The 16,032-nt window shown below is 37.2% G+C and overlaps 1 protein-coding gene across 11 annotated transcripts in view; it reads left to right on the top strand.

Annotated features, from left to right (window-relative positions):
• Patronin (calmodulin-regulated spectrin-associated protein patronin) overlaps nucleotides 1-16,032 on the top strand; it is a 191,259-nt gene that overhangs the window by 163,174 nt on the left and 12,053 nt on the right. For 6 of the 11 annotated variants that reach the window (XM_083112650.1, XM_083112651.1, XM_083112654.1 and 3 more), the window contains 2 exons: nucleotides 771-869; nucleotides 14,045-14,176. The exons of 2 other annotated variants lie outside the window; for them this stretch is intronic. In XM_083112650.1, the coding sequence (XP_082968776.1) occupies nucleotides 771-869; nucleotides 14,045-14,176 (231 nt within the window). The remainder of the gene's footprint in view (nucleotides 1-770; nucleotides 870-14,044; nucleotides 14,177-16,032) is intronic. 3 more of the 11 variants (XM_083112653.1, XM_083112655.1, XM_083112657.1) reach the window with 2 other exon arrangements.

A 16,032-nucleotide genomic window follows, 5' to 3' on the forward strand; every position in this document is an offset into this window, starting at 1 on the left:
ATCAGCCTCCGAAACGTTGCTAATTTTGAAAATAACACACTGGTTAAAAGTCCAAAACTAAGAATGAATAAATCACCACTGATCAGCTATAAAGCAGAATCTGGAACTGGGGTTTAGTATACTCAATCTTCGATGTACCCTGAAGGTTAAAAATTCAAGGAGGTGATATCAGGAGATTGTGGGGGCCAGGTAATTGGTTCGTCACGACCTATCCATCTCCCAGGGTTATGTCTATCCAGAATATCCCAAACATCATGAGACCAATCTGGGGGTGCTCAGTCTTGTTGGAAAATAGTGGACGTCTACAACTCCTCCCCCTGGTGGAGTAGGTACTGTTCAAGCATATCGCAGTAACATTTCCCTGTAATGCAGTCCTCCATGTAGAAAAATGGGCCTAGAACACACATGAAAACAACAAAAAAACTTCTTGAGCTGTAGAGCACTTTGCAAAAAACCACCCTACTCTATGTCATGTAGTTTCAGAGTTATGTTTGATTATAATGGTAATGGGACTTTAGGGACATCCTGTAGTATGTTTGTAGTGGTTTCGTAAACATTCTATATTTAGTAATTCTTATTCCAGATAGAATAGAATGTAATCTACGTAGTGTGCTAAACAAGAGCTTGGTTTACAAGGGTTTACAGTGTTGTGTGTAACATAGCAGTTACAACTGCACTGCAGTGTAGGTAAAGATATGATAACGAGAGCATTGTGTAGAAAGAAAATAAAAGGTATGTAAATGTGGACCACACTTTTACTTCAATTTCAGACCCACCAGATACAAGTCACATGAGAAGCAGATCTAAATATTCCACCTACCAGACAAACTTTAGGGGAAGAAAGTCGAATTCCCTTATGAACTTATGTGGTAAGAGAAAAGTTTCTTCCAAAGATATGGGTGACATCCTGCATGATGTTAACCTATGGTGATGGGAGCAATTATTTCTGTATTACCGCTTACATTTGGTGGCTGCCAGTGTGTATATAGGATATACGAAAAAAAATATCTTGGATCTATGCATCGTGACTTCCTTTTCTGGAATATGTACAGTGTCTTTTATGTTTTTGTGTCCGAATGCTTTTTTTGGTACAAAATGTGGATATTTGTGCTTATGGTGATTTTCCATTATTTCTTAGAGTCGATATAGAACATTTATTTAATTAATTTAGGTACATATTTTTACCTGTGATACGTTTCAGGTAGTTCGAGGCATAACTAGAGTTGTAGCACAGTGCATCCTACAAGTAATAAAATGTACATTAATTGCATTCTAGAAACTTGCTCGTAAAATACAATTTCCAGTTCATTAAATGACAAACCTGGATCTTAGTATGCCATGCGTAGAGAAACGTTTAGATATTGTAACACAGTGAAATGCGCATGCCTGTATATTATTTTACTGTACAAGTTACTCTTGGTGATGATTTGTACTTGAGGAACAAAAACTGTGGCATGCATATTTATGGGAGCGTAGGGTAGAATAAGTTGTGTTTTGTAACAATAAATTTACATTGATTACATAGTGCTAATAAGAGATGTGATGTAATGGGTTGTTTCCCATGTAACTTATTTTGAAGAAGCAATGTACTGAGGGAAGTATTCAATTCAAGGTGTCGACTAACTTTTAATGAACGAGTGCAGGCAATGAAATGGCTTCACCTTTCTCCACGAATACCTGGGAAATAGTAGTCAAAATTGATGGAAATCAGGGTTCACACTGACTTGAAAAATCTGGAAGAGGTGTGGAATTTAAATAAAAAGTATTCCAAAACCTGTGTAAGTACAGGAATATGAAATATTATGAATAGGACAGGTTCATTGATATTCGTATCAGGTGATATAGTTATATTAGTATATCAGAAATTACTGATCCAATATTTCTATAATTATCTTGTAACTTAGTGCATAATCATGCCATTTTTATTTGATTTTTTACTTTTGTGTGTATGAATGTATAGTTCATACATGCTCGTGAAATGTCTAAAGATGTGGTTCTTTTTCTAATTCAAAACCTGTTGCAGTTATTTGGTTACATATGAGTGGTTCAGAGCACAAGTGATGTCTCCACTTTTCGTGGAAATGGAGTTACATGCAAGACTTAGAACTGTGAAGTAGCAACATTTCAGTTTTAGAAAAAAGTATCTCCTAAGTCCAAATTCTTGCTCATAGAGACACTATGTTTGTGCTCCAACAGCTAAACATAGTACACTCACCTGAATTAGTACTCCGGCAGTTTGTTTCTTTATACACCATATTTGCTGAAGATACAATTCAACTTACAAGTGTATCAATATACGTTGTATAAAACAGACCTTATTACTTCGTTGACCCTGTACTAAGTTAACAGTATTTACGCATGTATAGTGCACACGCATGTATAATGCGCACCCTGATTTTTGATGGGGGAAAGGCACAAACAATTATTTCTGGTATGTAATGTGCAGTAAAATTCAGGTTCAAGAAATGGCGTTCTTAGTTGTAGGTCATAAAGCTGATCAAGAGTGAATAACATCAAACCAATTTAGTGAGTCACCTGTTGCTATGAGGACCAAGATGAGAATATCATCTTTCATATTCAGTGAGTCCCAAACCCACGCCATCCCCCCCCCCCCTCTCTCTCAAAATGCTCAGATACAATGTGAAAAATCATTCAAAATGTCCATTTCTCATTTATAGTTGTTTTATAGTTTATATATATATATACTAAAGAAATTCAACCTGCTAATTTGTATTTGTGCCTGTTGCTCCATATATATGTTATATGCAGTGACATAGTGGAAACATGCATGGTTTCATGTTGGCTGTCTGAATTATTACGTGCATAATACACACCACAGTTTTGGGGGGCAAAATGTTGGAAAAAAAGTTTTCATTATGTATGAGTCGCATTTAAGTATGCATTTTTCTCAAATCTGTCTTCAATGAAGTTACGTCACTTGTGCTCATATATTAATTAAAGAGCTCAAGGAATCATTCAAGTACTTAATAAAACTGTTGCAATTTTATATTAGATTGGTGAGTATTGATTTCAAGTATCAATAAATTTTATATCGGTATCGGCCAGAATTTCATGTCAGCCCATTCCTATTAAATATGGTTCTTGTACTTGAATTTTTCACATATTTGTAAAGTAGTTTGCTAGTTTGTAATTTCTTTAAAAATGATTAAACCTATTTCCATTCAAGGAAATATGCTGTAAACAGAGTAATAGTAAGGTAGAACATTGGCAATGGCCTGAAAATTTATTTTTTAACTTTGAAAACCTGGACAATGTCAGGGAATTTGTTTTGGTAAAATTAACGGGAAGGCTCTCATGTAGCTGAAATGTTAGCAGTCTTGCCTTTGATGCGAGTGTTCCTGAGTTTGATCCCATGTGAGACCCTGAAAATTTTACTGTTGACCTCGCAACATGGGGAATGTTCAGGAGCTACTTTTAAAAAAAGTATCACGCTCTGGTCTAAAATGCCAGTTGTCTGTGGGAACATGAGTTCATGTGCTGACTAAATGCCATCAATTGAAAACCTGTATGGCAAACTTTGCCCCTCAAAGAGCTGTTTGTATCACGGAGGAGGGAAGTTAGTGGGAACCTGAGAAATGATAGTCCCCAGCAGGAAATAAGTGTGCAAGAAAAAATTAGTGTATTCTATGATACGAGGGTCACTATTTATATTTTGAGCCTAACAATGAAAAAACAGGAATTTGGCATTGAAAACTGCTTTATTGTTTTTCGAAGTATTCTCCTTTATGGTCAATACACTTTTGCATTCCTTCGAACCATTTGTCAAAGCAGTTTTTCCAATCTTCTTGAGACACCTTCATAATATGGTTTTTGAACGCATCAACGGCATCTTCCGCTGACGAAAATCGTTGTCCACGCAATTTATTCTTGACATTCGGAAACAAGAAGAAGTCATTGGGTGCCAAATCAGGACTGTATGGCGGATGACCCATCAATTCGATTTTTTGACTGTTCATAAAGTCGGTTGTTAGATGAGATGTGTGACAGCTGGCATTGTCTTGATGAAGAATGATCCGACGGCGTTTGTTTGTTTTCCGTATTTGATCGAAGACCTCTGGCAAACAAATTGTTGTGTATCATTCAGAGTTGACCGTTCTACGTTCCTCTAAAGGCACAGTTGCCACATGACCAGTTTTCCCGAAAAAAACAGGCGACCATTTGTTTCGATGTGCTTCGAGCGTGAACAACTTTTGTTGGATTGGGTTCATCTTGAAACACCCATACAGTTGACTGCTGTTTACGTTCCGGCTCATATGCGTATATCCATGATTCATCACCTGTTACAATCTTATATGTGTCTTTTGAAGCACTACGATTGTATTTATTGAGCATTTGTTTGCACCAATTGACGCGAGCGTCTTTTTGAGTTTTTGTCAAATTGTGTGGGATCCAACGAGAACATACCTTTCTCACAGCTAAATGATCATGTAATAATTTATATATGCTGGTGGAAGTAATGCCTATGGTTGCCTCAATCTCACAGTATGTCACATGACGATCTTGCAGTATTAGGTTTTGCACAGCATCAGTGTTTTCTTGAACAACAACTGATTTTGGACGACCTTCGCGAATCTCGTTGGTGAGCGAATGGCGGCCACGATTAAATTCGTTATACCAGCGTTTCACAGTGGCAAAGGATGGGGCTTCATCGCCAAATGTGGAAGTAAGTTGATCGATGCACTCTTGTCTTGATAATCCACGTCGAAAATCGTAAAAAATCATCGCACGAAAATGTTCACGAGTTAATTCCATTTTATTGTTGTCGCGCAGTCTCCAAGGCAACATAAACAACACAAATCAAGCTATTGACAAAACATTTGAAGTACTTTATGCTCAATAATGCCAGACGATTCCATGCAAACGTCAAATCGCGCCTAACTTCAATCAGTGTTGCCAAGGCTCAAAATATAAATAGTGGCCCTCGTATGCTTGAACTAAGCTATTTTCTGACCATTGTTAAAGAGAGAGAGAGAGCGAGAGCAAGAGCGAGTACCATAAATGATTGTTGTGTTATTGTTGTTATTTGAATTTCTACAGCTACTGTGTCCCTCATGAGATGTACAGGATGGCCACAAATTATTAATAGTATTTCAGTGGTCAATAGTAAAAGAATTTATCCAACTGTATTACCCTACCTTGCAAAAACAAGAAGCTGTAACTGCATTCCAAGTAATTTCGATAAGATGATCAAATGTGCCTTTGGCTGCGCTCTCAAATAAAATTTAGGACAAAAACCAACCATAAGGCAATGTGTTTCTAAATTTTACTTAAAGGTGTAGCCAAAGCCAAAACACATTTTGCTCATTTTCTTACAATTATCTAAAATGCCTTTAAGACCTTTTTGCTTAGCAGGCAACAATAGAGCAGGCGAAACAGTTAAAAACAAATTACATTTCAGAAGAATTCAATTTGTTTTACATGCCATATCTAGTCTCTACACTGGTTGTGGATAAAGTGATAGGACCATTATTTTTCACCAAGCCTTCCTTGACTAGCACTACATACGGGCATAGCATGATACACTGTCCCACAGCTGGAACACTTGTCAATTCAGCATTTTTGCTGGTGTAGTGGCTCACTTTATTGCTTTGTAATCAAGGGGTCCGAGGTTCAGTTCACGTCGGTGCACATTTCACAGTGTTTCGTATTCAAGGTGGCTACTCATGAATTCTGGGAATTATGACTGAATTATTGGCTCCAGGGATTATGTGTGAATTCTACATGAATTTTTCTCCATAAACGTGAAAAATGGTGACTTTTATTAACCCAAACTTCATTCAATTTATACATATTTATAAGTGCACTGAGAAAAGTTTTTCACAGTTTAGCATTTATTTTTATGGAGAAAGAAAAGAAAGCTGCATTGAAAATAAAAGAGAATTCTCTCAGTCTGTTTACTTCGTTACTGTCCTTTGCAGAACAGTGTATCTGATTATATCAAGATAAGATATCTTGAAGTTGATTAGGTAAATTTGAGTTTGAAATTCTTATACAATTGACAATTTTTCGCAGATTAGTAATCCCATAACATTTGTAACTTGTGTATTTTGAGGCTGAGTGTGTTGAATGGCAAACTTAAAGTCTGCACCTTAAATTAAACATTTTAAATACATAAAGTCCTCCTCTGTGGCCGTGCGGTCTAAGGGACCTTGCTTTGAATGGCGGCTGTGGGACGGCATGGGTTTGATCCCAGGTTCAGTCTCCGGGAATTTTCGGCCTGTATATAGGGCCGGTGGCAACCCACCATTGTGAGGAAATTGGGGAGCTACGAGAGAGTAGCGTAATCCGGTCTCGGAAATCTCCTATAACAGCTGGAGGTTCGACGTGCCGACTCCAAGTCACCCCATTACCGGTTGAAGAACTCCACACCTCTAGGTAGGATTGTGGGAGGGAGACTGGCAGTCGGGAGATAGGCCAAGGCCCTAGGGCTGTCGTGCCACGAATTATTATTATTAAATACATAAATATATATACTGTTCAGTTGAATTGAATTAGAAGTTTTGGATACAGTGCAATTGCACAGACCTATTATGTTGTTAATGTAATTGTGTGTGGGGGGGGGGGTGAGAGGTGGGAATACGTAAGGTTGAAATAGAGAAAACATCTGCTTGTACCCTTGAATTTTGGAAAGTTTGCCTTGAAAACCGGGAATTATACTTTAATTTTATCATGCTCCTAGAGTGGCCACCTGAGATTCCACTTTAAAAATGTTTGTGTCTACATACCATGCCATGCAATACTTGGTTGATACATGGTTGTTTCATTTTCGGCAATCTAACCCTTTATCTATATGAAGTAGGGATGAGACCGATTAATCGGTACTGTTATCAGTATCGGCCGATATAGGCATATCGGTGTATCGGTTTATCGGTAAAATTACCAATTATTTTACCGATCCGATATATCGATAAATATCTGATAATTTAGTGCAAAATTCTGCCATTTTCATGATGGTTGCGGTAAACGCGGTTTAAAATTACTTACATGAAATTTAGATTTCGCACTTCCGCATTGCACAATTTAATGGTTCAATCTTATTAACCATTAAATTGTGCAATGCGGAAGTGCGAAATGTTCTAAATTTCACGTAAGTAATCTGCCATTTTGTTGTAATTTTTATGGATAATCTCCATGCCCTTCTTTCTAAAAAAGTAAATGTCTAAATATGCAACTTCTTTTGCTCTGCAGTCACCTCGAAACATACATTTATTAAGGAGGTCAATGAACCTTTCAGGTTCTTCAAGGACTATTTCTAATTTTATATCGGATCGGTAGAATATCAGTTATCGGTATCGGTAAATTTTATATCGGTATCAGCCAAAATTTCATATCAGCCCATCCCTAATATGAAGGTATTCATAATCCTTAATTATTCATAGCAGAAACATTTTCACATATGATGCCCAAACATCTCTATGCAGATAATACATATCAATTTGTTCAGTTTTTCTCTTCGGCTGTATACATTAGGCTTTCTTTTCTTTGTGTCAAGTATAATCTCCATGCTTCACCATTTGCATCAAGTCACATTTTGTGTATGGTAAACAATTGAGAGAGAAATGTAACACTTTCTAATGGATGCAATAAGTCTTTTTCATTATTTGATTTAATGTTATGGATGTGATAGAAATTTCTAGATTATGATTTCACATATTTTTTGGGAAATTTTTACATTCAAAAAATATCTTTGGTGTTCACTCTTTGCATATACATTAATTGCCTGTAACTTGCGAGAAAATAACTTATTCCAGTTCCGGTGACTTACTCTCACCATTCACAGGAGGGCTCACAAACGGCTTTCTTTGTATAATGGCAGCAAATCTCTGAAATCGATATGTAAATAAATTAATGTTTTTGCAAGTTTCATGGTATTAATATATATTTGTGAAATAAGTGAATTTTAACCATGTTTGTGCTATGCATTTTAATTTGTGTGTGTTTATTGTTGGACCTTGAAGGAGAATCTGTTGTTTTATGAGTTTCTTTTCATGTATTCTGTTTACTTCAGTTGGTTTTTCTATGATTTTCCAACTGTGTGTGTGTGTGTGTGTGTGAGTGAGGGAGTATTTGTGAATTATGCTTGTAATTCTTTTCTTATTTCATTTGTTCCTCAAATCTATTAGAGCATTCGTCATGGGCCAAAGCAATCACTGGGTTACATTCATTAACTAAAGATATGAATGTATCATTCAGGCAGTCCTAATTGAACTTAACCAGGTGAACTTTTGTTGTATGTGACAACTTTTTGCTGTGTCAGCATTACAGATGGCCAAATCCGGACAACATTTTATCTGTATATTGCATAATTTTCTATCCAGGTTTCAAATACAGTTTAGACTGCTTCATACGTAACTCAGTTCTATGTAATTCTGTTTTACTGGATTTGTACGTAACCAAGCTACAAGAATGTTGCACATTTTTGTTACAAAAACACAAGGCTAGTTTCAAATATGAAACAGGGTAGATGGGCATGGCGGCGGTCAGCCTCGAGTAGCGAGAAAGACAAGTGCTGTACCGTGGTGTCACAGAGAAGGCAAGGAGAGGTGGCACACTGAATGAAATCAGAGGAGACAGATTTTCCACAGTTGTTCAGAACATGACTCATTTTATTTTGTACGTAATCGCAATATGAAAGTACACACGTTAAAGAGATGTCGATAGCTGTCATTTCCGTGTTCCATAATAAAAACAGAACAGTGGTTCCTTCAGTGAACGTTTTCAGTTCAGCCGTGGAGAACAAAAAGAGGTAAAGTTACACGTTTTAAGAATCAAACTTGTAGATTCATTAATTTGCCACTTCATGATTGAAATAACCTGTATTATGCTGTATCTTGTTCCTCAAAATAGATACAATTACAGTATTTTAATAATGATATCTAAATCTGATTTGTAAGTAATTCTCAGTTATACATACTATATTCCCTTAGCTCAGGTTCAACTGGATATTCTGATATCCAAATTAACTGTTGCATCCAAAATAGATATGTGATGATTTGAAATACAGATATCTGTTATCTTGATTTTGTAGTTTTCCCTAGTCAATATCACTCAGTGCACTGTAAATTTCAGTACCGCACTTTTCATGTATCCATTTGAAGCAGACAACTGCCTACATGTTGGTCTTCCATCCATACTTTTAATGTATGTATATATATATATTATGTACGAATGAGGCACAGTGGTCCCAGGTGGGAATTCCTCACACAATGTCACATTTCATTTATTTGTCCAACACAGAACCAAAATCCCAATTATGTTTAACATAATACTTGCAAAGATAATATAATGTTAAAAAAATAACAACATATATTCAATACCGTTAAAACTCGTTTGCAGTCAAATCCAATCAAATGGAAAGTTTTACAGAATTGTTGTGCCTAAGAACATATGTATTGAAGAATATGTCCACAAATCATGCACTAGGAATAACTCATTAAACAATTCTTGAAATATTGCGATTGGAAAAATTTTTGTGTACATTTAACCTTGAGAATGGCATGTAGATTGTAGAGTTGCTCTGGGGCTCACTCAACTTCAAAGTGTAGAGGGAGCCAGAACACAGTTTGATCACATCACCCCCACTTGGCCAAGATCGAGAATGTATGGGGTTTTACCCCCTTTCCTCCTATCCCAATGTGCCTTCATGGCATTGTGCAGTGCTTCTTCATGAATGTAATAACATAATCACTCTTTCCACAGTAGATGCTCCTCCACATGTACAGAATAAAGCCTGCAGACCCTAGAGGCAGCTGATTGCCTATAACTGCGGTGTACATTTTTCCTATCTGTACATTACCTCCAAGAATATGGATGCTGTGAAACTTATTTTGTTAGACAACCACTCGTTTATCTTTTCCAGCACTATGCCACTCTTGGCTTGAAATCTCTGTAGGTGATATTCTATATCAGGGGTTCTGGGTTCAATGAAGTTTGTCTCATCATCATTCATTCATCCTCATCACCACCAGAAATCAAGAAAAGTAGAATGAACAGAAAGTAATGAAAATAGAGATTCTGTGCACTGTAGTTACTCCAATTGCTTCTATTCTTCTAATTTGTACAGTAAAGAATTTTCATATATTTCTTATTTTACTGTTGTTTATGTGGTTTATGTGTGTTTGATACCCGGTGGAGGCACATACTCGTTCGGATCCCACTTTAAACTGTAGGTCCAGTCCCCATTAGCTGTACTGTGGTAAACTGTTATTTTGTTTGCATTTTATGTAAAATAAAATGTACTTGATTTTGTTTGTACTAGAACATTGCATCTTAAACACTATTGAATGTGCCTACTACAAATACACCAGCAGCTTTATCTTCATTTTGTGAATGTTTCATCAGAACACCTCTAAGAAATGGTGAAATGGCTGCGCTGTTATAGACTGATAATTTATTTTTCATGGTTTTAACCAAACGCAGAAGGTTTTTCTTTTATTATTATTATAGATGTGAGCTCTCTTCAAGCAACTCTAAAAAGAGCAAAAAAATTACACATGAGCATTATATTAATATTAGCGATGGGCTGATATGAATTCTTTGCCTGTACTGATAAAATTTAACAGTACCAATAATTAATAGTCTACTGATCCAACAAATTTTCAGATGTTCTGTTAAGAGTAGTGAATGATTTACACTCAAGTGCCAAAAGTCATAAAATAGCAGTATGAAAATATTATCATGGTGCTAGCATTACGTAACGTGTATATCGGAGTACATTATAGATGAAGGACACCAAATAGAAATACGAGAAATAATAAGGGAAGAGGAAAAATTGCTTAGGAGGAACGTCTATGAGGCCTCGTACATTTGTAAAAATAGAGAGAGTAAGCTTAACAGAGAAGATGGTAATATAGACGAACTATGGATTGAAATGCTCAAAAAATGAGAGAAACAGGAATACGAGAAAATTGGATTCCAGGTCACCTCTGACGTAATACGCGAAGCCCAAGTTGTACGTGATTTTGATCTTGGAATGACGTAACGAGGAGGAGAAATGCAGGGGCAAAGTAGGGGAGGGGAGAGTCGACATGGCCACAACCTCGCGCATACGAGAAGGAAAGCACAGGCAGTCCGCATGGGAACAGTGTGATAGGGGGCATCTTCTCTTTTTTAAAAAAAGTTTTAACTTGCGCTGGTTTTTAAGTAAAAGGTTTTGTGGTGATTGTTTTTAACAAATAGCAGTGAGCATGGTTCAAGCAAAGGCTTTAGTGTTTTCGAAATATTTTACCTTTACCATAATGTACCAATTCCTTTTCCTGACGAGTGTATGAATTGACGAGGCTATGGCAATTTTCGGGTATCTGAAATATAGGACCTGAAGAAGGGAACAGTGGTTCCCGAAACGTTGTCAGTGTACAAAGTAGATACTCATTTTATGTAAGTAGTAAATAATTTTGTATTTTTAATTTACTAGAAATACGAAAGAATGTATAAATAGGCAGAGCATTATCAGTGCTTGCAGTTGTACTCTTGTAAGTCTTGTGATATGTTTTCTGATTTGATTATGGCTACACGGTGAGAATTGCCAGAATGCGGAATGATAGTTGGAGCTAGGACATTCCATTCTGAAGTTGTTTGAGCATTCAACATTCCTCGATCCAGTGTCAAGAGTGTACCGAGAGTAGGCATTGCCTCCTACCATGGACAGCGCAGTGACCGACCACGTCTGTTTAATGACCAAGATCAGTGACGTCTGAGCCAAATCGTCCGTGCTAACAAACAACCAACACTGCATGAAATTACATCAACAGTTAATGAGGGACGAGTGAGAGACGTGTCTGTGAGGTCAGTTCAGCAAAATTTGGTAATGATGGGATATGGCAGCAGAAGACTGACTAGAGTACCTTTACTAACAGCACACCATTGGAAGCACCACCTTACCCATTGATTTTACCCTAGATGACTGGAAAAACGTAGTTTGGTCAGATGAGTCAGGATTCCAGTTGGTATGAGCTGATGGTGGGGTTTGGGTGTGGTGGCTCCATAATAATGGTGTGTAGCATGTTTTCATGGCATGGTTTGGGTGGTCTGGTCAAATTGAACCAGTTCATCTGCTTGGTGACCATTTGCAACTCTTCATGGACTTCACATACCCTAACAATGATGGGATTTTCCTGGATGACAATACACCATGTCACAGGGTGGAATTGGTTGGAGGATTCTGGACAATTCCAACGAATGATTGGGCCACCTAGATCGCCAGACATGAACCCCATTGAATATATTTGGGATGTAATAGAAAGATCCATTCACACACACCTGCACCTGCAACAACCATGCAATGAAGGGTGATTTTCAAGACTACATGGCTGAACATCTCTTCAGGGCACTTCCGTCGACTGGTAGAGTCAATGCTATGCCGAGTTGCTGCACTACACTGGGATAAAGGAGGTCTCACAAGATATTAATTATGTATCCCATGACTTTTGGCACTTGAGTGTACTTTGTCAGAAAAGCATTCAAATGCAACCACTGTCCTGATAGGACGTTTAAATTGAACAAGTCCAAAACTACATGAAAGTACACTTTATTGGATAACTGTGAGAACAATTTAAAATGTTCAATGATTTCTTTTGAAGAGGCTTAAAAATATGACATTAAATACAAAATACATCCACACATATATAATAGTTTTCTTCATGTAATAATCACCGAAACATTGAATTTTCCAAAAACTCCACAGTGCACATAACACTAGTCTCTTCACAAATCCTATGATTTGAACACACTCTTCATTTTCTCATTGCTGCGCCTTCTGGTGTTGGCATGATATCATGCCCTGATTCATGTGGTTTATCTCAGTGTTCCCTACACACAATAACTGAAGATGCGATTGCAGAATCTTGACTTCTTGCCAAGGAATGAATCTGCTTCATTGCCTAAAGGAAGGGGGGTGTGCTATCCCCAAGTTAACAATTTTCATAAAGTAACCCTCTTCCCCAATTAACATGCTACGCACAGCACAGCACAGCATGCTATGATGCCAGGGGACCTGTGTTCGGATACCGGCCTGGACGTGGGTGATCTTTGTGAGTTCCTTCATCAATTTTATATAATCACTCAACCTTATCTTCGTGATTAGCCAAAAGTGACAGAAAAGCAAAGTAAAATAGATCAACTCAATTCTCCTCTAAATAAGATAATTTGCACACACATTTAAAAATTTGCATTACAAAATGACTTTAAAAAAATAAGAAAATTGTAGAATTTTGTACTAAATACAAAAATATTAATAACTTACATTTTGCGAGTAAAACGTAAGTTATTAATATTTTTATATTAAATTTGTGAGTAATTTGCAAATTTTGGATATTTATAAAAATACCAGGTTGATAAAATTGCCAGCAATTTTACTGATGTGCCCTTATTGGTTGATATCACTAGAGTACCAGTTCATCTGTACAACCTCCAATGAAAATGTAAAGCAAAATAAACTATTCACTCAAATAAGTTCACGGTTCATTTTTCCATGCAGATTTTGTTCGCGATCGATTTGCCACCTGTCTGGTAGTTTTGTCGGGCATGTACTGTCCTGCTGCAGGTGTTGTGGTTCCTTTTTCTCCCACTCGCATTTGTGGTGGCACTAGTTGATGTTGCTTTTTACTTTCTGCACCTTCTGCGTGGGCGTGGTACATCCTTCTGCCACATACTTATTTGAGTGAATTACCTCTCTCCGCGTAACCTCCAAATGGTTCTCTTTGGGTACAATGTAAAGTAAACTTATTTTAAGATCTGCTAAACTTGTTCACCTCCGTTTGAGTTTTCATTTTATTTTCTTCTCTGCTATTAACGTGATATTGGTTTAATGTTTTAGCTTTTGTGTCGAGCATGTGTGCTTGCGTGATTGAGATGGAGAGAATGTCTGCTGAAAGGTCCTTTATTCTGAGTGTGAAGTTTCTTTCATCGGCAATGATTGTTCTCTTGTATCATATTTCCCTCTGGGTTTCTGAGTGCAATTAATGTGTGTGAGAAGGCCACATAATATCTGAAGCGATTGTATAATGATGCGAACGATTTTTATTAGGATCAAGCAGTGATCAAGACAGTATGGTGTACCGATATACAGATACTGATTCTGGATTGGGACGAGCCACTCCACCTCGCAGGGCACCATCTCCAGGAATGGGCACCGTTCGTCATCTACCGTCACCATCAGGTGAATCACTGGTTGTGGGATGCATGACTAGCAAATGATCATCACAGTGTTTCCCCTTAGATTAGAATGCACAACTCATCACCATGTTAACTTATTTTAATGTAGAAATTTTGCTACCATTTTAAAAAGTGGACACTTTTAATAATATGCTCTTTCCTGCTCATTATTTATTAGGAATGAGAAAATGTTTCTCAAATTAATCTTTGGAAGGTTGCGGATAAAGCTGAGCGAATACTGCGATCGGAGGCATCAGGCTTTGGGTTCGTGCTAGGGGATGCATGCTGGTTCAAGTCTTCTGAGGGTTGCCTGAGATTTTGACCAGTGTATGGAACCAGTGACCACACACAATCGTGATAAAATTGGGTGGCTATGAATAAGTAGCATAGCCCAGTCATGGAAACTTTCAACAATCACTGCGGATTTGTCGTGCTGACCGCATGGCAGCCCATAACTGGTCGGATGATCACCCACCTCTGCTGAGGCATGTGGAGTTGAGACCAGAAGTCGGTAGATAGGCTCAGGCCCTCAAGGGCTGTTGTGCCATGGGTTATTTTTAATATACTGACATTGACCAACACCTTAACAAATCATGAGTATCCCACAGAATAGTGAAATGCTCACCCAAGAGTTTCACACGTCAAAATTTACTGATAATTATGCAAAATTCTCAAAAAAATCCATTCACTTCTTAATTCCTTATAACTTTTGCAAAGAACATAATTTGTCTATTGAATTTAGGGACTTGCAGTCACCATTCACAGAATTTTCTTTGTTGTGCAAGGTCTCTTATAATTTTATTAGAATGTCAATCAGCAGCCTTCTGTGAATGGTGACAGTGAGTCACTGAAATCGATAGGCAAGTGGATTAAGGTTTTTACACAAAGGTTACATGATAGAGTATAAAAAGTGAATTTCAACGATATTTGTGCTATAAATTTATGCCAATATTTTTTGTTGTGTGGATTTAGTGGAATTGAATTAAAGTTGTTTTTATATCCTGATTATCTCTGTATGCATGTGTTAATGGGATGATATCTGCAGAGTGCTTAGCATAACCACTGGGGTCCTGGGTTCGAATCCTGGTCTGGCCATGGGTATTCTTTGCGAGTGTCTCTTCATCAATTTCATCACTCATCCTCATCTTCACGATTAGCAACAAGTGGCAGAAAAGTGAAGTGATATAAACCAAATCAATCCAAGCATTGGTTCATGGAGCCTAACGGTTAACATCCTTTCTTTGGTGAGAGCAGACCCAGGTGTGCTCCGAGTGGGAGCCCAAAAATATTGATGTTGATTACATAGCATTTTGAGCGCAATTGGAAATATGATATTGCATATTCGAATTAGTTTCAACATCAGAATTTTACTAGCAAGACATTTTCAGCCAGAATACATACATAGGAAATGGGTTTGTCACATCCCTAGTGCAATGGAACATTCATATTTATAATTTAAGTTGTGTCATTGTTCAAGCCTTGGTATTAGTGGGAATTGTGAAGATTATCACCGTCAGTTCACAATTGTGTTGGCCCAACCACGGGTAAAAATTTTGTCTTGTGGAGACAATAAGTACAAAGAGCATGAACTTTTGTTCATAATTTTTAAAATGGTAGCAGTGTAGCATAATAGTAATCCACATTGTACACAGTTTAATTTTCTGTTTTATTTAGCACTTGCTGTAGTTTTTGTGTGGGGCATATAATATATTTAGTTAATTGTGTAGTATTTTATGCATATGGATAGCATTATGAACAGTACGTATTTATTTATTGATAAATCGTGTCAATTATTCATGAAGCTGTAATATTTGAACATTATATGTGCATTTATATGTTGACGAAGAAATGTAATAATAA

The sequence above is a fragment of the Lepisma saccharinum genome, chromosome 26 (genome assembly GCF_977018435.1).
Source record: "Lepisma saccharinum chromosome 26, izLepSacc3.1, whole genome shotgun sequence".
In the NCBI taxonomy this organism is placed as follows: domain Eukaryota; kingdom Metazoa; phylum Arthropoda; class Insecta; order Zygentoma; family Lepismatidae; genus Lepisma; species Lepisma saccharinum.